At 46.5% G+C, this 27,121-nt stretch overlaps 1 protein-coding gene and 1 long non-coding RNA gene across 3 annotated transcripts in view; one reads left to right on the top strand and one right to left on the bottom strand.

The window, feature by feature from the left end:
- Positions 1-14,777, bottom strand: part of SYT7 (synaptotagmin 7) — a 232,915-nt gene extending 218,138 nt beyond the window's left edge. Inside the window, exon 1 of one of the 2 annotated variants that reach the window (XM_082220936.1) lies at positions 14,298-14,777. In XM_082220936.1, coding sequence (XP_082077062.1) covers positions 14,298-14,325 — 28 coding nt within the window. In that variant the 5' untranslated portion in view covers positions 14,326-14,777. The remainder of the gene's footprint in view (positions 1-14,297) is intronic. The other variant, XM_082220939.1, reaches the window with a different exon arrangement.
- Positions 14,778-18,412: 3,635 nt separating this feature from the next.
- On the top strand, positions 18,413-26,663 carry LOC309536846. Its single transcript, XR_014221727.1, has 3 exons — positions 18,413-18,520; positions 19,054-22,494; positions 26,554-26,663. It is a non-coding gene; the product is annotated as an uncharacterized lncRNA (long non-coding RNA).
- Positions 26,664-27,121: the final 458 nt, after the last annotated feature.

Below are 27,121 nucleotides of genomic sequence, written 5' to 3'. Positions count from 1 at the left end.
TTCTGTTTTCACTGTGGCCAATTGGATGCCTGTGGGAAGCATTACAACCTTCCACTGTGGGGGCAAAGCACAGCCATCATGGCTAGTAGTGGCTGATACCCAACTACAACTGACTTGCCAGCTGTGTCCTTTTCTGGAGAAATTAGATCTAGCCTTGTTCATTCATGCCACAGCCTGGTTGGACTACTGCAATGCATGCTATGCGGGGCTACTCTTGAAGGCAGTCCAAGTATGCCAAAATTCAACTCTGAGCTCAATTCAAAGTGTTGCCTTTGGTCTGGGAGAGCAGGGGTTCCTCAAACATCATATCCTGTCATGTGATCTGATCTGTGTTCAGCTTCCAGGGGCCCCTTTGCCAATGAAAACAGTTGACTGGAATGAAAGAGAGACCTCGTTTCAGTTGCAGTGTCTAAGAGATGGAATAGCTTCCTCAAAAGAGGTGTCTCTGACATAAACACACTCTTTGCCTTTTCTTAAATGAGCTATTAAGACCAATTCTATTCCTGTGGGCATTTTTTACTCAGAGTCTCTGACTATGTGTTTTATTTGCTGCTTGCTGAATGTGTTTTATGATGCTGTTACCGCTGCGAATTTGTGTATTTTTATGATGGTGGTGGCATTTTAACTTGTTTTATGTTCTAAATGTCTATTTTGTAAAGCCGCATTGAGTTTGCCTTTCATGGAAAGGCAGGATATAAATGTAAAATGAATGAATGAATCTCATAAGGTCTATACTTCGTTCCATGTGTGTCCCCAGAAAGAGCTTGGAGCATAGCTTGGCCTACCTCTCTCAGATCACACTCATTGTCACATGCAGGACATCTGCATACCATTGTGCCAACACAAAATCAAGGTTCTATACAGCTCAGTTATGAGGGTTTTAAGAACACTGCTTCAGAGTAATTGCCATGCCTTGTGACTCTGCTTCTTCTCACCTAGGTCATCAAACTTTAGGTGTCTTGACAACAACACAATGGGATTTTTTTTCCCATGTCTGCTCTTCACAATGAATGAATATAATTTCCATATGCTCATAACGTTAATTGGATACAGTTCTCCACTCTCCTATATAAGCAGCAAGGCCAACCATCTCTTCCTAGCAAACCTCTTCTGAACCTCTGATATGATTCTCTATCCCTGATCCCAAAGATTGGTTTCCATGCTCTGTAAACTAATGATTGTTCAGTACCAGCTGGACTAAGAAAAATAGAATGTGTACTACTAGCATACCTTCTCTCTACATTTCTGACACAAGATCCTCGGTGGCACTGAAAGAGTTCTTTTGATACTTTATTCCTGCCACTAGTGCAAACCCTTAGTCTGCAGCCCTTCGCACCTTCATCATGTTCCACCAGTTTCAATCAGAATTACATGTGTGTAACTAGGAGCAGGGTTGCAGCTTTTCAGAGTATTTTCTGCTTCTGCATATGGACGGAAATAATTGCTCTAGAATTAGCTTAACTAACTAGTGAAATGGCATCCATGGTAATTAAGTTGTACTGCGTGTGTATAAATATTTATTACTATTGGTAAGTGAGCACCTTCAGTTTTTGGAAATGCCTTCCCTTGCAACAGAATCATATCATGCAGTAATGAAAACCAATAATACTCCAACTCAGATGTAGCTGCTGTAAAAATAAAACAAAACAACTGGGTGGAATAGACATTTTCATGTCTATTCCATCATCTCCTCAGACTCCTCCACTAGCCCTGCTTTATCTGCTCTTACGCGATTGGCCACTTTCCACTCAGACTTGATTAACTTAACACAAGGTCACCTCTCCCTCCTGTCTCACATCCTTCTTATTCTGCATTATCAGTGGCAATCTCACCTGGGTACCCGTCTGTCCTGCTTCCTGCAAACCTGAACATGCTGATCACAGATAGGACTCTCAGGAAAGCACAGAGAGGAAGAAACGAAAAGAGGATAAATCAGGACAAAGAGGAAACAGATGGAATGGGGTGAAAGGTTGCTCAGATGCCACCATGATACGTGACGGCATGAGGTTAGACAGCAGATTCATCACTTTAGGAAAAATGAAACCAGCAAGGGAACAAGCATCCTGTCCTGCAATGTAGCATGCAGACTGCTGGTTTGTGGACTAGGGAGACCCAGGTTTAAATCTTTGCTCACCCAAGTTCACAGGTTGACCCTGGCCCAATCACCAACTTTCAGCTTAAACTACAATCACGTGATGATATAATGAGGGAGAAGCTCATGTACACCACCCTGAGCTCCTTGCAGAAAAGCTGAGGCACTCATGCATCAAATAAACACCCCCATGGCACAAACACTGCCACTGATCCTCTGCCTAGCATCCTCACCTCTGAAGCAAGGATGACCTAACCCAAGTCTCTCCAAACGTATTTTGGCACAGTACTTTTCCACCACAGACATAGTATTCTGACTCTTCCCATTTTACATGCAGAGTCGTGAGGTTTCAGAACCTTTGAGATCCTGGAACTGAGGGATGAGAATCTTACATTTTTAAAAGGGAAAAAATCCACTTTTCATAGTTACAAAGAGAACATGCCTGCAGCATGTGCCATGGTCATAAACCAAGGAAAAAATAGAACCTCATTTATCTTTTAAAAAAGGGGACGTGTGTGACATAAATCTAAATCTCACGGTTTGAAGTAATCTGACTCATGCTTTTTTAAAGTTGGCAGATATGGGGCTGAGTTTAAGGAGAGTCACAGAGACTTAGGTAGAAGCTGTGACAAAGATAAGGACAGCCTGGGTGGAGGCTGCTGTTAGTTGCCCTGATTCCTATAGGGCTTTAAAACATAGCACGGCAGTAAATTTATTAAGCTTAACCCTGAGATGATGGTTAATTGTTTCTATAGCACATTCAAACATTTTTTTAAATGTTATTTAAGCTTGCAACCTACTTAGGCTGCAGGAAACATTTCATCTGTTACTTTACTTAATGTGGAGACAATCTCTGTGCAGGGCTGGGAGATATATTGATATATATAGTCCAAAATTGAAGTTCATATTGTGATAATTGTTTAATAATATTTGAGTTGGCAGTTTTTCCATTGTAGGCATGAAAATATGTGTATTAGCTGGTCAGCCTATGTACCCATAGAAGAGGAAACACCTGAACTATTCTTCATACAAGAGGGATAGCCAGTCAGCAGCCCACAATTTCTCTCTAGCCCCATCTTAATGTTTGCGGCCCATTCCTTCATATCAAACCTGACAGTCACCTCTGCCTTACACACAACTTCCAGTGTGAGCTCTCATTACCCAGTAGGACACTTGCTATGTTCTTCAGATAGAGAGGGGGAGACAGACTTTACACAGCCAAAGTCTTTGGATGCAATGATGTCATAGTGTATGTGGGTGTTCCAACTGTTGAACAGCTTGGCTGGGGAGCACCTGGCTCACAGGCGACAGTGTTACATCATACATGTATCTTCCTTACATGAGGCAATCAGCATATATAGCAGCTCTGCTCAAAGTCACCCAAAGTGAGCTGAATCTGGTTCTCACAGCTCCACATCAGACCCATCACCCATTTTTATGTTGGTATGAGCAGCACCCAATAGGCTGGTAAACTGCTTTCCTTGCACTGCATTATGATTTCCTTCTTGCTGAAAGTTGGGAGTCCAACAGCATCAGGAAGGCCTCAGGTCTGTCCATGCCCACCCCACCGCCAATATTGCACAAATGCTTTAATGTCTCTAGTTACTCTCCACCCGATTGCAACTCTGTTGTATATGTACCAGTTTATGCCTTTATTAGAGAAACACACAAGATGGTCCATGGTAAGAGGTGAAGATTCTCTAGCGATCCTGGATTTTCTGCACATACCTGAGCAACACGCTTGGTGAAGCACTGGTGCTCGAGTTATGGGGGCATATTGATAAAGGAGCAATACTTTGCTTATGTGTTTTGTCAGCCCCTTATAAATTGTTTTTAGAAGACTACAAGGGCATGACTTGGTTCAAACTGGGTGGCTGCAGAGGAAGACAGGGAATAGTGCTTGTAGATTTCATTTGAGGCCTTCTGTCTCTTGCCCAACTTAATCAAAGTAGCAGGCCTATATTTTGAAACATGTCTTCAGAATGGTGTGCAGCTTCTTCTGACTCTGAACTGGGACAAGAGATGTTGGTGCAAGACTGATTATAGAATTTCTAAGGGGGTGGGGACACAAAAATCCTATTCTACATGAGACAGACAGGAGGGCAGGCATAAAGTACAAGCCAGTTGTGATTCTGTGGGATTCTGTATTATTACTAGAGCAGTCAAGTACAACATTTTCCTATTGCCTAGAATGGACACACAGGGGAATGTGGCTCCAGACAGGGAGGACTTCCTGTCATACCTGCTCTGGAGCTTCCTCCCCCTGTGTGTGGCCAGGTAGATGGGCATGACCCTAGCTGACCGGATAAAAAGGGCTGGTCACGCAACCATCTCTCTCTTCGACTCTTACTCTGTTACTCAAAGTCTTGGACTCTCCTGACTCTTAGCCAGCACATGGCTACACCTTCAGATAGGATGGAGAACACAGGAAGGAAGTCTGAGCTGTAGCTCAGACTCCTTTTCACTGTAACCACAAGATAAAGACTGCCTTCAGATTACTGCTGTGAACTGAATGCGAGTAAAACTTTATTCTTACTTTTAAAGAAGACTGTGCTGTGTTATTGTTATTTTAAGAGGGCAATAAAGGGGAAACTTACCAGGAACAATCCAGACTGGACAAGCCAGACTGGATTGCTTAATTAAAGGATTCTAATGAATCATCAACTTGCTTCCAATAAATTGCAAAGGGAATAGGCCCAGCTGTTTACTCACTAGTGTGAGTGAGGAGGGATAATATAAAAGCAATATATTCTTTCCTACCTTCCTTACCATTCCCACATTCTCACCTATGGCCTCCTCACCATGTTTGAAGCCATTCATATATGGGGACTATAGATTCCTAGCACATGTCTTAAACTGACCCCACCATCCTTATCTTAAGACCTTAAGGAAGGAGCCCTGCTGGATCTGAACAGCAGCCCATTGAGTCCAGCATCTCCTTTCCCCAACAATGGCCAGGCATCTCTCACTAGCAGGGAGAACGTGGAGATTTCATGTTAGTTTGTTTTTTAACGTACGGAGTAGATGTTCACAAAGCTGGTCATTCGCCTTCTAGCTTGCTGCTTTTAAAATACAAACCCTCAGGGGCAACTTTCTTGCCTGCATTTATACCAACCCACCAAAAAAACACACACCCTCTTTTGCTGTTAAATACATCGTAAGATATCGTAGCCGAACCCCTTGGGGCTTGAGGGGTGGCAGCAATATTATCAGCATCTGTCTTCCTTTCTCTGGTCGCTTTGCTTCTCTCTTAGCAGCTTGAGCGCCAGGTGGGATGAGGCCGTGGGAGCTTCGTCCTGCAGCTCCGTCCTCGAGTTTAAATTTGTCAGGCTGACCTCACCTGCTGCACGGGCTGGAGAGGGGGCAAATGGGCGGGGAGCCACGCCGCGAGAGCTATTCCGGGAGACAGTGAGCACCTGACAGCAGCAGCATCGGAGGAATTTTACAGCCAGTGGGCGGGATCTAGACGAGGGACGAGAAGGGGAAAGGCGGCACTCTCCGTGATGCAACAGTTCTACCCAGGAATATCCGGGTGCAGGCGAGGGGCCTCCTCCTGCCCGGCTCCAGGCAAAAGGATTCCTGCCTGCAAATGTCTTTTTCTCTTGCTTCGGTTAGTTCAGAGAAGCGAGGGGGGGGGAGGTCGAGCCCAGACCGAACGTGGTGATAAGGCGGAGATCAATGGGGCGGAGCAAGGCGCTGAGTTTAGCAGCCAGGAATTGGAAAGCGGGGAGTAACAATAGCAAGGGGGCGTAGCGGGAGAGCGAGATCTGAGGTCCGCCATCACCAGCTCTACATAACAGCACGAAAGAGATCCGGATTTAACTAGGAAGCAGAGGGAGGGAGTGTGTAGCAAAAGGCGGCGAGGGCTTTTAGCGCTGGGGTCACTCGGAAGCCAGTTTTGAGCAACCGTGTTTGTGCGTCCACACGCCCGGGGGGGGGGAGAGAAGGCTATGGGCCGCCGCCGCTAAGAGAGCACGTTGGCCGCGGCTGCTGGGAGGGTAGAGGGCGTGTGGCTCGGCAAGGCCGATCATTCCGCGCCTGCACCGCAGGCTCCGCCTCCGGGTAATTTTGCCCACGAGTGAAGCAGCGCCACCGGGAGAGGGAGCGTGTGCCGCGCAAGCCCAGCAGCGGCTCTCTCTCTTTCCTCAACCCTTTGGATATTGTTTCATCTCATGTTTAACCAGCCCAACTCCGAGCCTTCAGGCGTCGCCTTCCTCCCCAGCCTCTCGCTTCGAAGTCCCTCGACACTTGCTCATCAAGAACTCGTGCCTTTTCTTCAACCCGAAGACCGAGAGGGAAAGAGGCGCACATCCTGAAGGCGCCGCCGTGCTCATTTATTTCTCTCCTCCTGAGGAGGTATTGCTCTTCGGCTGCCGAGCGAGGGCTTCTCAGACAACTCTTGAGGCCGCGAAGGGCGAGCAAGCAGAGCGAGAGGGCAGAGCCCAGAGGCTCGCGAGGAAGCGCCAGACTCTCTGGGCACACGGGGCTTTGCCACATGGGGAACAGGGTCTGACTCTTCCCTTCCTGGAGCCCATCAGCAATCCCTTGAAGTAGCAGGAGGGTGGCCTTGGCAAGGAATGGCCACAGACTCTCTTAGCCCCGGTAGTAAAAGGAAGTTCACTGAACTGAAAGCAAAAGCGGGGTGAAAAAGAGGGGGTGTCTCTTCCCCTTGGAGGTAGGAGCCTCAGACTCCCATTGTCTGCACCTTTGAGCAGGATCAGGCATACCACAAGATGCCATTTTGCAGTCGTTTTCCCCTCCCTCATCATTTTCTGCAGCTAGCGCAACAATAAGGCCCATCATACACTGTCCTAATAATAATAATAATAGTAGTAGTAGTAATAATACAGTGGTACCTCTGGTTAGATACTTAATTCGTTCTGGAGGTCCGTTCTTAACCTGAAACTGTTCTTAACCTGAGGTACCACTTTAGCTAATGGGGCTTCCCGCTGCTGCCGCGCCACCACCGCACAATTTCTGTTCTCACCCTGAAGCAAAGTTCTTAACCCGAGGTACTATTTCTGGGTTAGCAGAGTCTGTAACCTGAAGCCTATGTAACCTGAAGTGTATGTGACCCGAGGTACCACTGTAGCTGATATTCGCTCAATCTGCCACAGGCCTATCCCTCTTCTAAGAGTGTGTGTTGCGCAGTGCGAGCCCACTTCTTATTCAGCCTTAATACACACACCTCTGTCCCTGCAGCCTCAAGATCCACGAAGACATTGCCTGCCCTTTAACCACATTTTTGTCCACACAATCAGGGCAGTTCAATGATGAATACAGAAAACACTTCTGTAATTTACCACATACTGCATATAACTACTTGGGAAGTTGGTCATTAGTGTCACCCTGCTTAGCAGAGAAGTGTTTGACCAGGCTTTGGCACCTGATAAAAGATTATGGGGAAGTCAGGAGTGATCAATTTCCCCTCACTTCTCTGAAGGGTAGCACAAAGGACTGAAAAACCAAAGTGGTTACACACCCAACATGGGAAGTTACTATTTGAAAACGCATAATCTGCCTTCCGCTGGGAAGTGGCTTTTATTTCAAGCCTTTCTAATAAGTGCTGCTCTTGCAGAGCAGTGTTTTCAGTTGTATGGAAGAAGTTCTCATTCGATGTGAGTAAGTCTATAATAAACAGTAATCATAACTTTGGGGGCAATAGTTAACTGCTTTTTTGGAGCCCGCATAACCCAGTGGTGAAGGCAAACCAGTCATCTAAACCTGTTGTCTCCAGCCCACTTTGCAACTTGGCATGGCCATGTTGAAACCACTTTAGAAAGCATCCAATGGTTTGCCTAATGGCAACTTATGTTCAGATGTCTCCTTCCCTGCTTTTCTTGTTCTCCAAAAAGGTCCTTTGGGGATAGCCCTTCTTGATTCAATCACACAGAATATCTGAAAAAGCTTCTTTACACTCTAGCCTTTACCTCTCGTTTAACTTCATCTTTCCCCTTACTGCTGGTATCTGTATTAAACTTTGGTTTTTTCTTTAATCATAATTAACAATGCATCACACAGCAAAGTGCCTTTTATCCAGGGGAGACCTAATCAGTTTATAAACCACACAGGCACCAAAGTGACACCATTTGAAGAAGAAGCCTTTTGAACAATGTTAAATCATGCCACTACCATCTTCACTTTTTCTAACCATTTGTTTTGTGGGGTCTCAGAAACTGAAAGAGGGGTTTTAACTAAATGGTATGTGCTTCAAGCTCCCACTCTCCACATTTTAACACTTTCTACACACACACACTGGCTTTTTTCTTCAGGCATGTTAATCTCCTTTTAGCTCTACCCCCTTTTATGCTTTCTTTGAATGGAGCTTCCTAGCTGTCTCCTTTCAAAACTATTGAGAAACAACTCCTCCTTTAAAATCCTTTCTAAATCACACTTCTTTCACATCTTTTTTCTGAACTATCATAGACCCACTTTCATGCCGCCCACAAGTAAGTTTGTTGCTGTTTTATTGATATAGTGCAGGTGTGGGGAACCTGTGACTCCTCAAATTAGAACATCCACCGTCCCTGACCATTAGCTATGCTGGCTGAGGCTGATGGGAACTGGAGTCAAACTTTCCAAAGAGACACAGGGTTAGCAAACTCCTGCTACAACAGCACTTCGCTCAAGCCCTCCACCCCCTTTTGAGGAGGAATTGGATCATCATTTTGTTTCACATTGAATCTTCACAAACTGAAGATTCAAATTCTTTCAGAGCCAGAACCCTATTTTGTTGCTTTTCAGAACACACCACAACATAGTAATCTTGAATTCTCATGCTGCATATGCCACATCGACCATATTTCTCTAGGCAAATGCTTATCCTCCTCTCCTGTACAGTGGTACCTCGGGTTAAGAACTTAATTCGTTCCGGAGGTCCATTCTTAACCTGAAACTGTTCTTAACCTGAGGTACAACTTTAGCTAATGGGGCCTCCCGCTGCCACCGCGCCGCCAGAGCACGATTTCTGTTCTCATCCTGAAGCAAAGTTCTTAACCCAAGGTACTATTTCTGGGTTAGTGGAGTCTGTAACCTGAAGCGTCTGTAACCCGAGGTACCACTGTATACACCAATTACATTGTATTTCCTCCAAAGACCAGTTGGGGGTCTCACTGAATAGGACTGGTCAGCCTACAGGCTTCTGATTTAGCCGTTATTATTGACAGGATGTTTCAGATGATTCCTTTTATTCAGATCACATCATACATACAGTCTTGTACCATGTTTGTGAAGACGGTTTGATCTTAATTTTCACCCACTTCCACTGTGACCCCTAAGCATACCTAGGAGGACATTCCTAAGCAATAAGCATGCTTAGGACCAAAGTGCCATTTCACATAGAGTAAGCTCTGGAACTTCACAAATAGCCACAAGGATGTAGCAAAGAATGATCACATTGGGAATGTTTGCACAACATGGTCATGGAATACAGCAAAATGCACACAGAGTGAAGATGCTCTGGAGTTTAAGCACAGGAACCTGCCTCATACCCAGTCAGACCAGTAGTCCATCTACCTCAGTATTGTCTACACTAACTGGCAGCAGCTCACCCGTGTTTCAAGCAGAAACTGTGGGTTGAACCCAAGACCTTCATGCAAAGCAGATGCTCTACCCCTGAGCTGCAGTCCTGCCCCACAGAGCCACAGAGTAGGACCCCTCAATAGTCCCAATTAGGTCTGATGAATATCCTGGCATGAAGGGCGCTTTTATGGCACTCCTTTAAAACTAAGTGCAGGAACACTTAGGATAGTGTTATTACTTAGCCAATAGGAGGTGCAGGAGATTCTGGAGGTGTGCCAGATTGTGGGGGGGTTGCATTCATCTGTTGCTGCTCTATTAGTAGGATGCTGGTAGAGGAAAGGAAGACGTGCGTCAATGAGATGTGGGGAAGTCGCAGAAACTGCCAACATAAAGCCTTTTAAAAAAAATTGGGTAAGTGTATGTCAGTTAGGATGTAGAAGTGATCTCAGCTTTCAAAAGCAGCATATGTGTTGACAACCAAATGCTGAGGACGAACAAACGTAATGCACACGAGCCTCCCTGGAGGTACCTGGCTGGCTGCTGTGAGTAGATGGAATGCTGAGAACTGCGTTATGGGCTTAACCCAACACAGCAATTCCTTTGCCAGGCCTCCACGTCTGGTCAATGTCTTGACTCTTAATAAGGAATAGCTGCCCATGCATTTCAACCAAGGTCATAAATGAAGAGAGAGGGACAGCCATGCTAAGAAATTATTGTACGGTGCTTGTTGGTGCTGTGGAATAGCTACGGCAGTGTCCTCCCTTTGTAAGTGGTCACTGGTGGGGGCAGGGTAAGGGCAAACTCTCATTAATGCAGCGGGGTTCAAAAAAGATAACAGAAATGCAAGCAGAGGGGAATGAGACAGTTCATCAGGCTAATTCATTTGATGGGGCTAAACAGAAAGAAAGTGGACGGGTGTGGAGCAATGAAAGTCTGGAATAGTGCTGGAGTGTGACTTTATCAGAGCACAAAACTTTCCCAATCCACATAATAGAGGTGCCCTTTATCATTTATTTATTACATTTATATCTTGCCCTTCCTGCCAGGAGCTCAAGAAAGTGTATACGATTCCCCCCTGCTCCCCAGTTTTATCCTCACAGCAACCCCATAATGGTTGGTCAGGCTGAAAGAGTGTGACTGGCCAAGAGTCACTTTGTAAAGTTCATGGCGTGAGAGCTAATTTGAACCTAGGTCTTACCAGTGCTCTAACCACTACATCACACTGCCTCTGTAATAAAGTATCTACTCACCAAGAATTTAAGTGCCACGATCTGCAGTAATGGGAGTATCTCAGCAAAGAAACATGAACAGGAGTAGGCAGCTTAATATACATCTCTGCTTCATGTACTGTAGATTACAGTACAGCTGTGAAAAATAAACTAGTGACAATAGGATGGTGAATGTGAAAAATATTCTGATGGTACTGTTCTTTAGTGGACTTTCATGCTTTCTTGAAGCACTGCGTGCAATCTTGGCTTTTCTATTTTCTAATACGAGAGGAAAGTGGATTTAGAGGCCTACGAAAGCTGAGCTGAAAATAATACAGCTGTTTGGAATGGAGGATTGCATGCATTAATGGCATTAACAGTGAATGTGGTAGAGGATGGATGCCATGTGTTCTTCCTACCTGCACTTGTACAAAAGTGAAAGAAATAAGACAGCAACTTTCAAAATACTAAGAGAGAGAGAACATTCTGGGCTGCATCAATAGGATTCTGGGCTGCATCAATAGGAGTATAGCATCTAGATCAAGGGAAGTAATAGTGCCACTGTATTCTGCTCTGGTCAGACGTCACCTGGAGTACTGTGTCCAGTTCTGGGCACCACAGTTCAAGAAGGACACTGACAAACTGGAACATGTCCAGAGGAGGGCAACCAAAATGGTCAAAGGCCTGGAAACGATGCCTTATGAGGAACGGTTAAGGGAGCTGGGCATGTTTAGCCTGGAGAAGAGGAGGTTAAGGGGTGATATGATAGCCATGTTCAAATATATAAAAGGATGTCACATAGAGGAGGGAGCAAGGTTGTTTTCTGCTGCTCCAGAGAAGCGGACACGGAGCAATGGATCCAAACTACAAGAAAGAAGATTCCACCTAAACATTAGGAAGAACTTCCTGACAGTAAGACCTGTTCGAGAGTGGAATTTGCTGCCAAGGAGTGTGGTGGAGTCTCCTCCTTTGGAGGTCTTTAAGCAGAGGCTTGACAACCATATGTCAGGAGTGCTCTGATGGTGTTTCCTGCTTGGCAGGGGGTTGGACTCGATGGCCCTTGTGGTCTCTTCCAACTCTATGATTCTATGATTACAAATGCAGTACTGTACAATTAGCTCCTGGTAATGTTTGTCACAGGATATCACTAAGGCTCACCATTGAGTATAACTTTTAAATTAGAGCATAAGAGGAGCCTTGTGGGCTCATCTAGCCCAGCAATGTTTTCCAATAGAGATCAGAAATGGGGAACCTTTGCCACCCCCCACCCCCCATGTTGCTGGACTACAGTTCCCATCATCCCTGACCATTGGCCATGCCGGCTGGGGTTGATGGCAGTTGGAGTCCAACAATATCAGGAGGGCCACAGGTTCCCCATCCGAATTGGATGTATCTGGGAAACTTATGATCAACATCCCTCCCATTTGTTCCAAGCACCTGGTATTCAGAGGTGTACTCCCCTGGCACATGGGCATCCCACCTATAGCTGCTGGCAACCTATTATTGCATCTGCATCCTTCCTTTTCTCTGATGTGCCAAGAAGGCGGCATATCTGGCTCACCCTCCACCTCCATTTTTCCCCCATCTGTGAGGCAGAGTAGGCGGATTGGCCCAAGACTGGCACAGCAAGTGAGCTCTGTGGGTGGCAGGCAGGGGTTGAACCAGGGACCCCTAGACCCAGTCTCACATTCTACCTACTATATCATGCAGGCATATCTGTCCACCTGAGCGTATCAGATACACAGGCTTCGGCCACTACACAGAGGAGGTAAGAAATACGTAAGCTTCTTTTAAGTCACAGTGAGATCCTCTGGAGAAGTAGATTCTGGCCACACTGTGGGAGACTTCCATTAAATTGAATGGGACAATAAATGCTGCTTTCACAAGTTAAATTAGGTTTCTTGCTTGCTCGCATAAACCTTAGGCTTCTATGTATGTAAGTGGTTGCTTGTCACGTTCTCAGAAATCAGGCCAGTGCATTAACATGATCATACAGGCTTAGGAAGGGGAAGAAAATAACTATTCCAGGTCCGGCATCTTCCTGGATCCTAATAAATCATCGCCTGATCTAGCACCGGGGTTCTGAAGGCAATGCCACATCCACAAGGAGCTTATTCAAGGCTGTCACTTGAAGGCAAGACACACACCCTCCCCATACACATGAACTGCAGTTTTTCTCTACACACAAGGCAACAGAGAAAGTGTAGGCTTTCCACAGTCTTGATGCCACATGTCCCTGCGGGATTGTATCATCTATTGTGAGTACAGGGCCAGAAGCTGATTTGGTAGCAATTCCAGAATATAAAATGCGAGAGAGAGAGATATATATAGTATGTGCTGCGCGCATTTGTGCACACTGTGCTCAGGAAAGCTGCCTGTTTACCGCGTTAGATCAGCAAAACAAACCACTCCGGCTACATTCCCTCCAGAAAAGCAAGTGTTCACGGGCGACAGCAAACGTGTTGATGGAAGGAAGGAGCTGCCGCTGCCGGCCAGAGAAGCCCGCGCGCGTGTGTGTCTGGGAGGCAGGCGAGCCTCCTCTCATCCCGCCCGGCCGGGAAGCCGGTGGGCCGCGGTTTCGGTCAGGTTGCAGGGCATTCTCTTGCAGGAACAGCAGGTGCCTCGTCGGTCGCGGCGGCTCCGAGGGGAGCGGCTCGTGACTCATGGCGAAGAAGAGAAGCGGCGACCCGAGAGTGACTTTTGGGGGAGAACTAGAGGCAACTGGGAAACTCCGCGAAGTCCAAGGAAGACCGGAAGAAGGGAGCAAGAGGCGGAGGGTAGCAGGAATTAAGTTGTGGGGTGGGGGGCGGAGAAGAAAAGGCGCAAGGCGTCGAAGGAAAGCGAGCAGAGAGCGGGGGCAGCTTCGGCCAAGCTCAGCCTTCGAGGGTCCCACCTCGAATCCCCCTCCCGCTCCCCTCAGGCGCCCCAAGTCCCCGGAAGCGACGCCAGCCGTGGGGCTGGTTCCTCCTCCCCTTAGAGTGCCCGAAGAGCAGGCGGCGACCTCGGGGTTCTCACGGGAAGTTCCCCTCAAGGCTGCGCCCGCCAAAAAGCCCCGCTGCGCCCTGTCAGTCCCCGCGCAGCCTCCCTCAGCTCCTCGGACCAGAGACCTCGCCGCCTCAGGACTCGCTTCCCGCCACCGCCCTCCGGAGCCGCAGCTGCTAACACGTTCCTGCCCCCCTCCCGCTTTGCCTCCTTGCGAGGTGCCGACCCCCCTCCCCCCGTTTCCCCGCCCAATCAGCCGCGGGCATTCTTCGCCTTCCTTTCTCCTCCTCCTCCTCCTTCTTCAGGTGCGCGGAGCAGCGCCGCGACCTCCGCCTCTTTCACACACAGAGACACATAGGCGCTCACACAAAGACGGCGGTTCTGCCCACTCGCAACCCGGAGCAAGCGCTCGGTGCTGCCTGCACAAGGCAGGCGGCGGCGGTCCTCTTTGCCCCCACCGACGTGCGAGGGAGAGGGGGCTCCTCCGCGCTTACCTTTGGCCGCCTCAGGGTCTAGGTACATCTTCTCGGCGGCGCGTCAGCCCCGCGGGCTCCTCCTGACAAAGTAAATCCCTCCGGGGCCGGTGGGTGTGAGAGATGGGGCGGGGATGGCTGCCTGGCTTGTAAGTCCCAGATCGTGCGAGGGCGACGGGGCTGCTGCTGCTGATGCTTCCTCCTCGCTCACTGCCCAGCTCCGACTCGCCTCCCCGGAGCAAAGACCATCAGACGCTGCAAGGAGGCGGCGGAGGGAAGAAGCCACAGGCTGCTGGCGGCCCAAGAGTGACCTCCACAAACAGGTTGGAGTCCCAGGCGACGGGCGGCGAAAGAGCGGGAGCCGCCGGCATGAGGAGAGCAGGCGAATGAATGGAGCGAGGGAGGGAGGCGCCTTAGTGGCAGGGGCTCGCCCTCCCGCTCCTGGGCTCGCGGACTGATTCTCGTCCACACAGGAACATGCCAAGCCTCCGGAGCCCTTCCCCTCCCCTCGATGTGTGTGTGGTGTGTGTGTGCGCGCGCGCGCTCTCCGTCTCGCGCGCGCCACGAGCCTGCGAGGCTGATGGCGCGCGCGTCTTGCGCTCGCCTCCCCTCAACTCGCGTCCACTTGCTGCTTGCTGCTGGTGGGAGAGGGAATTGCAAGGCGGGCGGCTGGCAAGGCGCAGCGCGGAGCAGCGGCAAGCCACAGCAAGCGGCGCGAGAGACGGATGCTCCTTTCGATTGCGTGCGCGTCCTCCTCCGATGCCGTCGTGCTCCCCGCTCACCCGATGGCACATACGAAAAGCACTTAGATTAAAAGAAGGGAAGAAAAAGGGTTGGGGGGGGGGCTTGTTTCTGCTGCTACACTGGAAGGGGCTGGGTGAGGGTGTTCTGTAAACCAGTAGCATGCTAAATCCGCCTCGGAGCAGGTGTTCTGCACGCATACACGCCTCCAGCAAAGAAAAGGGTGGGAGCTTCCTCGGAAGCGAGAGTGGGGTGACTCGACTGCGCTAGGAAACGTGGCTCGGGGAGAGTCCGGCCCACCAGGGGTGGTAGAATCCAGGTCTAATACGTCTCGATCGTCCATTTCTAGAGGAGTTGACACCAAAAATGGGTCGCATCCTGTCCAGAAAAAGCTGCTCCAGGAAGCGGTAAGATCCACTTTCTCCTCTGGTCCACGCCACACACACAGTGGCCGACCTTCAAAGATAGTTGTGATCAAGTTTCATCCACACACACACACACCCGACACACGCCTAGTTCTCTGCGCACCCAGAACATGTTGCTCCCCGGGAGGTTTGCATTTCCATTTCACGCCCTAACCTAGGGTGGATCCACTCCTGTGGACGTGGATTCCCGATCGAGCCTCCCCTCCCCCTGCGCTTAAGCGGCTGAAACGCGCACTGGAAACGCGAGCTCGCTTTTGAGCCGATAATCTGCTCCAGTGCGCACGCAGCTCCAGTTCAGGGTTTGTTTTTGTTTTATTCTTCTAGTAAATTAAGAGAAAGCACCGTCTCCCAGACTTCATAATAAGAGCAGGTTTCTTTGGCTGGCGGAATCTCGGTCAAGACCAGGACTGGATTTTCGCGCCTTGATGTGGATGGATGAATTCTAGCGCTCTCTGTTGGGTTAGCATTGAACACAGTGCCACCATTCCTAGAGCAAAGAAACACACACGCAGCTTCCTCTCTCTTTTACTACTGCTTTGACATTCGCCAAAGGCATTTCGAGTGGGGTGGATGGGGGTGGGGAACAAACGGTCAAAACCAAAAGGAAACCCAGTCTGCAGGCCCTACATCCTATACAAACTGACATGCAAGTTAAAAGTACAATGCCATGAGAGCCGACATAGCAGAGAAGGCGGCCTTGAGGACTGGGGACTTACCCCCATATTCCCTTGGTACTTCTGTTTCAATCCATTCTGAACTTTCTGTTTGGAAGTAAGTCCTCTTATTTCAATTTGTCTTCGATCCATTTGGCTGAGGTTGCAAACTTTTATCTCTAACCTTTTGATCCTTGGTTCACATTTCAAGTATCCTTGGACGTTTAGTGCTCAGTTCACATGCCAGCTTATCCCACGGAAAACTCACCTGGTGGCCTTAAACAAGACACTGTTTGTCAGTCGCAGCCCCACCAATGCTGCCAGCCTGAGACTGGGATAACAATACTGATTACTTGACAGAGTGAGCAAAAGAGCACTGAAATAATGTATGTGAACTTGTGATTTGATCACTGTGTAAACAGTAATTAATAATAATCACATGAGTCACAGTCAGCTCCACATCCTGCAATCAGTCACTGTTTAGCCATCCATGCTTTTCATAAGAAAGGTTTTGTGTTAAAAAGAGGTGTACATAATGTTTTTACCATCCAGGACTAGAATTTCCCCTGGGGAACTGGATATTATTATATCTCAGTGGCCAAATACTGGTGGTGGCATGTGGGCATGCCCAGAATCTGAAATAAACAGGGCTACCATTCCCTTTCCCCCCCATTCTCTCACTCTTTCTTCTTCCCTGCCTGGTGAGCTGTTCAGGGTGGGACAGATATCTCTTCAGTTATCCTTGATATTTCCACTTCTTCCATTGCTCCATCCATTTTGGTTGTCATCCCCATCCCCCCAATTTCCCACCCTTTCCTCTCCTGCCACTCCAGACTCCCCTCCACAGGGATGAAATTGGGCCAAAAGCTACATGATGCAGAGCAGATGGTCTTCAAAAGTTTCCTCCTCCTGAAAAACTTGAAAATTGCTGAGGGTCTTGGCAGACCACTTAATGATTTTTTTTCTGCCTGTTGTAGCAATTATAATGCACCTGTGCTGGATGCTGGATGATGTTAATTGTATTTTAATTGCTTCTTTTATTTCTTATACATATTGTATTTTATTGTTTTACATTTTGAACTCCATAGAGCGGCTGGAATGCGCCATCTCCTGCCTTCAACCACAAATCCACTGACACATTGTGGACCATCTGCATGAAGCTCACAGGCCACTGGTCATCCACAGTCTGGTAACCCCTACTCCAGAAAAAAGTATATTGTGTCTTTCTTTGGCCATTTCCCCACCCACCCTCCACTGCTGGAGCCGTTTTATGAAACACAGACACATCCACTGAATTTGCTCTACTACCATACACCTAATTTAGGACCAGTATTATCCTAATTTCTTTTCACTTTACCATGACATCTTTTTGTCCCTGGAATCTGGCTACTTCCCCTCACCACTCGTTTTATTTCTGACCACACTGCATCAAATTTATGATGGTTTGTGGGCAAGCATGGGTGCAAATGCACAAATTATTTTCATAGGGAAACCATTAGTTGTGTGGTTCCGGGAGGTGAAAGCCCTGTGTACCAAGAAACAGCAGGGGAGGCAGTGAAAGACATAGCTAAAATGAGATCTGACAAGACTGCTAGTCTGAATGGACCCTTGGGCTGCAATTCTGCACACAGTGGATCTGTTTAAAGTCAATGCAAGCTACTGAAGTCAATTCAAGTTAAGGAACCTGTATGTAGGACTGTACGTATGTAGCCCAGTCCTGTGTATATTTATTCAAAAATCAGTCCCTCTTATCTCCATAGGCTGAGGCTGTGTACACATTACCATGTACTCTGACTCCAGCGTACTCCTGCTGCTGGTGTTTGAAGTCGAGCACACATGACGTTAGCCACATTCCATATCTATTATATAGTTTATTTAGAAATACTCCTGTTTCACATGCTTTCCTTCAAACCAGCTTCCACCCGACTTGAAAATGGAAGCTGCGGTTAAGCTGAGGTGTGTATATTTCAGGCAGTTGTTGCACATGTGCAGATGATAGCTTCAGTAAATTGGGATCTAATGCAGGGAAACAAATCAGGAAATGGTGAAGGCATCTCTGCCCACTCTCGGGTTTGTACAGAAATGTAAGAATGCAACTTGAAACATGGGGTGCAGGAAATGAACTTACTGTGTTTCAAACCACTTATGTGTACATAGCTTTATAGCCCAGTTCTGTGCACATTAACTGCAAGGGAAACCCATTGAAGTCAGTAGGGACTTTCTCCCAAGTAAGTATGTGTCTTTCTCAAGCTGGAGCCTAACCCCACTGGATATGCTCAATCCTCGTTGAGATCCCCTTAGTTTTGTTTCCATACATTTTTGTACCTCTGCAAACTTTAAGGTTTGCCCAAGCCTGCTAATATCTTGCTTCTTGTGGGGGGTGATGCTGTGTTGGTTGCATAAGGATCCACAATCAGAGAATGAGGTTGGGTTGTTTTTTAAAAAATAAATATTTATTAGGGTTTTACAAATTATAACAGACATAACAATACACACAACCACAGACAAAAAATACAAAAGAAAGACAAGTATAATTTCAAAAACTTATTTTCTTAAAACTTACTTCACCGACCTCCTCATACCTCCCCTTTCTGCATTCCCATTTCAGAAATTTAGTTCAGCAAATCCTCACCCTTAATTTTATCTAATTGTCATCCTTTCTTTTCTTTTAACTTAATCTTTACAGCTGTACTCCATTTAATTTTTAAACCACATCATTCTAAGATTCATTAATTTTACAATATTTCTTAAGATAGTTCTTGAATTTCTTCCAATCTTCTTCTGCCGTCTCTTTTCCCTGGTCTCGGATTCTGCCAGTCATTTCTGCTAGTCCCATATAGTCTATCACCTTCATCTGCCATTCTTCCAAGGTGGGTAGATCTTGTGTCTTCCAATACTTTGCGATGAGTATTCTTGCTGCTGTTGTAGCATACATAAAGAATGTTCTGTCTTTCTGAGGTTGGATTTTTTTAATTAGCACTACATAGGATTTCCATGACAGATAAATGTGAAATATAGTGTTTTTTCTTTCAGGTCCTAAAAGCTGCACATTGTATATTTGGTTCTTTTAGGTCAGTGGTGGGCCAAAGGTAGATTGGCAATGATCTCTGACTCCCAACTGCTAAATAATGGCAAAAAAATGACACATATTCCAAAAATGTTACTGCTGAAATGAAGAAAGCTGTGGGGGACAAACCAGAAATGGATTTCTGTGTGACAGAGTAAGTCAGCTGGTCCTCTGGAAGTTGCAGCCAAGGCACTATCTAACTAACTAGCTCTCTGACTAACCGAATCCATAAAGGTTGTTGCAAGGATACAATGAGATAAATGGTCAAGTACATTGCACACCCCAAAATGGCTTAGTGAGCATTCATTCCGATTTGCAAGGAGGTTAGGCAGTGCTGCATCAAGCAAGTGTTATGCTACACTTTCCAGTGAATTTTCCCATCACTCTCCTTACCACAAAAGTCTATATATGGTGGCAGGGGGCAAAGTGTGTTTACTGCACACGAGCACTAAAACACATTTTAATCCACCCCCAAATAGAAGCAGCCTAGAAGCTCACATTGTCGGGGGGTGGGGGGAGTTAAATGATAGAAAGTGGACTAGGATGGACTGAGATAAGCTCTTTTCTTAGAAGTAAACATACACACTGTAGAGGTCTTTCTTTCATCTTGTGTTTCCAGTCTGGTTTGGAACAAGCATTTGGTGCCCTTTCTGCAGATATTTTATTTTTGTGCTGGCTTGAAACCAGATGATCTGCTTTCCTTCCTCAAATAGGTTTGCCATATGCCAATAAATGGGTGGCAGGCAGGAAGGACTGGAGCAGGCTAGGTTCTGCTACACACAGCAGGTGCCCAAACATGCGCACACAGAGCATTTAATATAACACGAGTTGTTAAACACTGGGCTGGAGTTTCAGCAAACTCAGTATTTTTCAGGAACAACGTATAAACATTTCCAGCAAGTGCACTTAATAGAAGTTTGTTTGCCAATTGATCTTACTTGCTTCCCTGGGGCTATGAGAAAACAGTCTTGTTTAAATGGGGAAGGCAAATGAATAGCTTGCCCAGTCTTTACCCTCCATGTGGTGCCTGCTCACATAGCTGGTGCATGAGTCTTTTTTGTGGGAACCTTTCATTAAACTATTGGTAAGAAAATCAGTGCACCATTCTTTTCACCACATTTTATAAACTGGCTTCACTCCCACACACCTTGCAAAAGCCAAATTATACTACATTTTACCCCAGACTCTCCACACAGCTCTTCCGAAATACACATAATTTGCGCTGCTTTGCAACCCATAACATTATTTTCACCATCCAATGTCATTTGCAAGGATCAGTCACACGAGGCTCCTTGTGTGAAACATTAAAATGCTGTAATTTGTTCTGGATATCAAAGTCCTTTAGCACCTGCATGCACAAAGCAGATGTCAAGATAATTAACCCATGATGACCTAAGGATGCAGCCAGGGTGAAAAACGGTGGCTAACAGCAGCAGGAAGTTCTGCAGGATGAACAGGATAACCTTATGAAGAACTGGTGTAATAAAAACAGGCTTAAATTCAATGGAATCAAAGTTGAAGGTCATACATCTAGGGGCAGAGAAACATTTTTCTTTTATCAGCTGGGAACAAAAAGGAAAGGAGACATGGATCGTGGCTGATTACACAAGATAACTGGCAGCCATTAATAGATGCAACTGCAATGAAGAAGGCAAGCTCTAAGGTATGTTAAATCTAAGAAATGTTAATAGCATCCATTTGCATCATATATTAAGACTTAAAAATAGGTATTTTCTGTTGTGGGTCTATGGTGTTTCTAAGTTCCAAAAAGTGCTGGGAAATGTTTATTGCTTACGCTAATTAACTTAACCCATGAAGGTGAGCTCTTGTGGGGAGGAAGCTGAGGTTTGTTCAAACTTATATTGTACAGAGGGTGTCTTGCTTACCCTGATGCCAGCAATGTTTATTTATTAAAGCTTTAAGGTGCCTGTCATCCAAATAGATTTCAGGGCCGTGTGCAATAATAAACTTGCAATTTAATGCATTGTTTAGAAAAGGCTGGTGAAAAAACACCAGCAACCTAGGTAAAAGCCTGTTGAAACAAAATAAAACCGTAAAGTGCGGATATCCTAAAATGATGAAGAATCAGTTCGCCCTAATATTATGAGAACTGTTACATGAGGAGTCTATTACTAAGACTTTGATTAATGCATGTCTTACTCTCTTGCAAATGATAGCCAGGTTATTATGTGTACAATAGTCTTTGATGGGAAAAGGGGCTCAAACAAGTGAGGTTGCAGTCAAAGTAAGAACAATGCTGAATGTTTACTTCGCATGCCTCCTGACTCAAGAGGTCCACGTGGTCATTCCAGGGCCGCAAAACAAGAATGTGTGTCAGCAAAGTGGTGGTGCAGAGACTTGGGTTGCATTCCAAAACCCACTTATCTGGGGGTAACTTCGCTGAATTCAATGGGACTTACTTCTGAGAAGAGATGCTTTAGCATGAATGAGGCTCAACAGGTTCAAGTTTGATCACTTGGCCTGTTGACAGCTTGGATCTGGGATGGGCTGGAGCACAGCAATATCACTTGAGGGCGGCTGCAAGAAAGCAATCATGACACAAAGACTGCAAGGAAAAATAGGAAGGAGAGAAGCTGGGGATTGTGAAGGAAGAGGAAGAGTCCAAGAAAGAGCGAGTGGAGTGAGACAGGAATGGAAAGGAGGTAGGGGCTGGGAAGGTGGCTGCTACTTTTAGACTGCATACACACCACATATTTAAAGCACATGGCTTCCTTCAAATAATTCCCAGCACCCTTAACAAACTACAGTTCGCAGGATTCTTTATGGGAAGTCATATATATGGTGTGTCGGCAGCCAGTGGTGGGGATCAGTCATAGGTAGTGTGGAAGTGACTGGTGGCTTCATATTCCCAGGAGTGGGGTATCTGGAGCAGAAGCACTGAAGCAGAAGCTAGCTAGACTAGAGCTAGGGGTAAGCTCTGGAAAGAGGAGGAGAAGGATCAAAAAAGAGCTGAGTAGGCCAGGAAAGTAGCCCAGTTCTGAGGCATAAGAGGAAACAGAGGCCTGAGTCGGAAACCCTGAGGGGAAGGATTATGGGTGATTTTAGCAGTCAAACTGAACAATGCATATTTGCTAGTTAGTATTCGAAGGGGTTAAGGACCAGAGAGTTGTAATTGCTAGAGTTGGCTCAGTGAGGTCACATCCCCTTTTCTCCTGAGAGGAAGGAATAAAGCCTGTTTCCTCTTCCTCTCTCTTTGCTGCAAGCCATAGAGAAGACGTGCCTCAACTTAACTCCCATATTTTTACTGTATTTCACCTGCATTATTTTATTGCTACTCATAAGGAAAACGGTATGTTTGAGACATAGAAACTGTAAGTAAATACTTTTAAACTTACTTTGTAATCTGTGGTCTGTTAATTGAAAAAGGTGTAAAAGGGGGTCAGCTGCTTCATGCAGCTGAAGAGAATAAATAAGGTTTAATAGACTATGTTGTTACACTTCACTAAACTGCTTAATGATGGGAATTAAATTCTGATAGGTCACTTTCTGCCACTGGAGAGACTGCAAAGCCTTGCAGCAGCCATTTTTCTTTCTTAACCCACACATGTGGGTATCTAGAAGATTGATTATAATTAATATATACCAGTTCCCATCATAAGGGTGAGGCCCTGCCGGGAGGGAGAGCAACTAACTGTTGTCCTTTCTTGGCCCAGTAACTGTAAATAATAAATTGAGCCAGGAATTCTTTGCCACAATCTCAATATGGGTCTAATTTCTTCAAGCAGGGCACTCATAGCATCTTTTGATGCTCCAGCAAGCCCTGATAGGACAGCCTCGCTGACAGAGTCCCTGGTTTGCAACCATTAGCAGCTTAAGCTGTGCAACTACCTACTACTGGGGTGGGAAACTAGTCCTTTAGGGCTTGATTTATGAAAAAGAAGGAAAGTCCCTCATCTTTGCCTCTGCCGTGCCCTCTACATGTGTGCACAGGATTACTGTGTTCCTCTGAGGATAACAACATCAAGTGTTCTCTGAGTAAAACTGGTCTTATCAAATAATTCTGCTTCCTGCTGATATTGCAGCTGCTTCCAGTTGGTTCATTCTTTGAATACCCACCCCACCCCCGAAAGAAATTCAAGGCAGAAGTGTTGGCCAAGCACCTTGTGAGTAGGATGAAGTGGCTTAACCACACCTGTTGCTTCATTTAAGGAACTTTGTACAATCACAGAAAGTGAGCCAAATTCTAGAAAAATATGGAAAATCTACATCTCTCTCTGTAGAAATGGAAGTATGGACAATAGCAGTAACTGAAAAGCCTACTAAACACATGAAAGCTCTGGGAACAAGACACAAATGACTTTATAGAAACTTGGCCCTCCTTCATGACCTGGTCAGCTGATAATCCTACAGTGTGGCATCGTCTGAGGTTTCTAAACAGAGGTTAGATGGCCATCTGTCATGTATGATTTAGTCATGTATGATCTAGTTGAGATTCCTGCATTGCAGTGGGTTGACTAGAATGACCCTCAGGAACCATCTTTCATTAAAAATACTGCCTCATTCCATTTAGGAGGGAGGGAGGGAATGACTATTGGGATATGTTGTTGTCATTTGTTAATGTACAATTTTTATCTGTACAATGTTGAGAACTAACTAAATAAGAAATACACGGCCAAAAGTCAACAAAATTTTGCATGGCGTTAAGGCAACTCTGCTCTGTGCTCTCACTGGATTGTGGTAGAGAAACGAAGGCTGCCACCCTATCACTGATTCTATCAGGGCAGGACTTTGGGGCAGAAGCCCAGGGCTCCACTCAGCAGAAGGGTCCCAAATGCAGCAGGGCTGGCAGGGCACATTTTGAAGTGAATGCACACTGCCATCCAAAGACACTGTGTGGGTGACCATAAAGTCTAAGGGTGAGCAGATTTCAGGCTGCAGGGGCCCCGCTTTGTTTTTCCTAGAATCCTGAGACCCATCAATTAGAGTGAAATTCTGGCTTGGGATAGGGGAAAACATAGAATTAAGGAACAGGCTCAGCCCATCCTCCATTCAGGGATTCATTTTGCAGTATCTGAGCTCAGCTCACAATCCTGCCACACAGAATTTCACTCCTGGTTTCCCGTCAAGCTTTCTTTAGCTAATTTTGAAACGGGAAGTTGAGGGGAGGGGACTTTTTTGTTGTGTCCCTAGCGTTAAAACAGTTGTGAGTCAACAACCCTTGCTTATCTACTGCTAATCACCCAGAGATCTGCCAGTAGATTCCCCATCTGTCTTCCGCTGATAAAGTCTATAGTCTGATAAAGCCTAACTGCACCGCTTGCAGCTTTGCTTCTCAAACACCCCTGCAGCAAAATATGCAAATAAGCCCCACCCAACTTCATAGGTCTCCGTGTCTGTCCGTGCAGTCACTTCTGCAGGCAGTGTCGATTTCCCACCACTAGGTGGCTACCCATTCGAGTGCTAGCGTTCCCTAAGGCTCATAGGTGTGAAAGGGCAATTTCCCCCTCCTTCATCTAACAAAGTGACAGCCTTCATTCCAGCCTCAGGGCTAATGTCTGCTTTTTTCCAGTCCATCTCACTGAGTGGCACCTGTCAAGCTGTAAAGCCTTCCGGCCCAAGTGCCAAAGCATGGAAAGAGCCAGCCATCAAGTACTGCTTTCTTTCATTCTCCACCTGTCTCGCTGATGCTGTTTGCCGATCCAAATAATACAAATGCTGAGAGTAAACATACAATGCAGTGATCCAAAAACATTTAGCACTACACGGGAGGGAGATGTAAATGTTGGGTGTATAGCGACATGACGGTCAAACCCTACACATGCTCACCATTTGGAAGCTAGTCCTCCTGAGTTCACTGAGGCTGATTCCCAAACAGTGTGTATAGGACTCCCCTGCAATGTGAAAGATGGAATTGGTTAAGCAAATCTGGAAAATGAAGATAAAACCCAGACCTAATATTCTGGACTTGGGTGGCAATTCACTGAGCCCTGCTACCAAGCAACACCCATTCATTACAGTGAGGCATACACAGAACTCCATCTCAGTTCCACTGAAATAAACTGAGATTTGGGTGCAATAGTGTCTACAGAATAGTAGCCTTGGATTTTCATTGATAGGCAGTTCAGTCTTTTACTCACCTCATTGTGTTCAGTGGACTTGCGCCTAAGTGTACAGTCTCTACGTTGCCATTTTGTGTTACATAGGAGCACCAGAAGTTGCCTCTCCAACCTGTCTCCTCCAACCTTTGCAAACCTGGCACCCTCCAGAATTTTGGGGCTACTACTCCCATCAACCGGAGCCAATGTGGTCTAGTGGTTAAGAGCGGTAGTCTTACAATCTGGGGAACTGGGTTCGTGTCTCCGCTCCTCCACATGCAACTGCTGGGTGACCTTGGGCCAGTCACACTTCTCTGAAGTCTCTCAGCCCCACTCTCCTCACAGAGTGTTTGTTGTGGGGGAGGAAGGGAAAGGAGATTGTTAGCCGCTTTGAGACTCCTTAGGGTAGTGATAAAGCGGGATATCAAATCCAAACTCTTCTTCTTCTTCATCAACCCCAGCCACATAGCTATGCTGGCTGGGTATGATTAGAGATATAGTCCAAAAGATATGGAAAATGAGAGTTTTGCAAAAGCTAGTTATTCTGTACACAAAGTCTTTGTTTTCCAAGAGCCATCTCTGGTACAAAAAATAAAATAAAATAACTGAAAGCAAGATCATCACAAGGTAATGAATAATCATCACAAGGTAACTGAAAGCCTTCCACACTAGGTAAAGGTAAAGGTACCCCTGCCCGTACGGGTCAGTCGTGACCGACTCTAGGGTTGCGTGCTCATCTTGCTTAAGAGGCTGGGAGCCAGCGCTGTCCGGAGACACTTCCGGGTCACGTGGCCAGCGTGACAAAGCTGCTCTGGCGAGCCAGCACCAGCGCAGCGCATGGAAACGCCGTTACCTTCCCGCTATAAAGCGGTACCTATTTATCTACTTGCACTTAGGGGTGCTTTCGAACTGCTATGTGGTCAGGAGCTGGGACCGAACGACGGGAGCTCACCCCGCCGCAGGGATTCGAACTGCCGACCATACAATCGGCAAGTCCTAGGCACTGAGGTTTTACCCACAGCGCCACCCTAGTGTAGCCTTCCACACTACAACAGTGCTAACAGACAACAGAACATTACAAAAAGAAAGCATGTTGCTATATATATTCGTAATTTTACTTGGTTTTTTGAACTCAAAATTGGCAACCAGCTTTTTCTTTTCTTTCCACCCAACTTTTGTTGCTCTAGATTGAACTGGCAGTCAGCCATATGGAATTTGGCCCATTCCTTTTGAATTGACAGGACTGTAACTGGGAAGCTGGCTAGACTGAATATGATCTATAAATCTAAGTTGGCAATAGGAAGACCAATATATTCTCTTCTCTCCAATCCCCAGCTACTTCACTATGAATTTCTATCTTGGGCGACTATACAAACTTTCCAGCAGCACCAGGTATTCCAGGATTTCCACAGCTGGCTGTCCACCCTGACGCCAGTGCACCTTCAAGGTAAAGGTAAAGGTACCCCTGCCCGAACGGGCCAGTCTTGACAGACTCTGGGGTTTGTGCGCCCATCTCACATCTATTGGCCGGGGGCCAGCGCTGTCCGAAGACACTTCCGGGTCACGTGGCCAGCGTGACAACGCTGCTCCGGCGAGCCAGAGCCGCACACGGAACGCCGTTTACCTTCCCGCTGGTAAGCGGTACCTATTTATCTACTTGCCCCCGGGGGTGCTTTCGAACTGCTAGGTGGGCAGGCGCTGGGACCGAACAGCGGGAGCGCACCCCGCCGCGGGGATTCGAACCGCCGACCTTTCTATCGGCAAGCCCTTAAATCACCCTAATGTGACTGCAGAATGAAAGCTGTTCCATCTTGACAGGTTAATTACTCTCCAACACTTTGGATAAGTGTATTGTGTTACTTTTGATGCAAGAGAGCTCCTAACATCCAGTCTTTGGGTGCTG

This window comes from Podarcis vaucheri, assembly GCF_965113315.1.
Source record: "Podarcis vaucheri genome assembly, chromosome: 1".
NCBI lineage: Eukaryota > Metazoa > Chordata > Lepidosauria > Squamata > Lacertidae > Podarcis > Podarcis vaucheri.
This window is presented reverse-complemented; position numbering and strand designations above follow the sequence as displayed.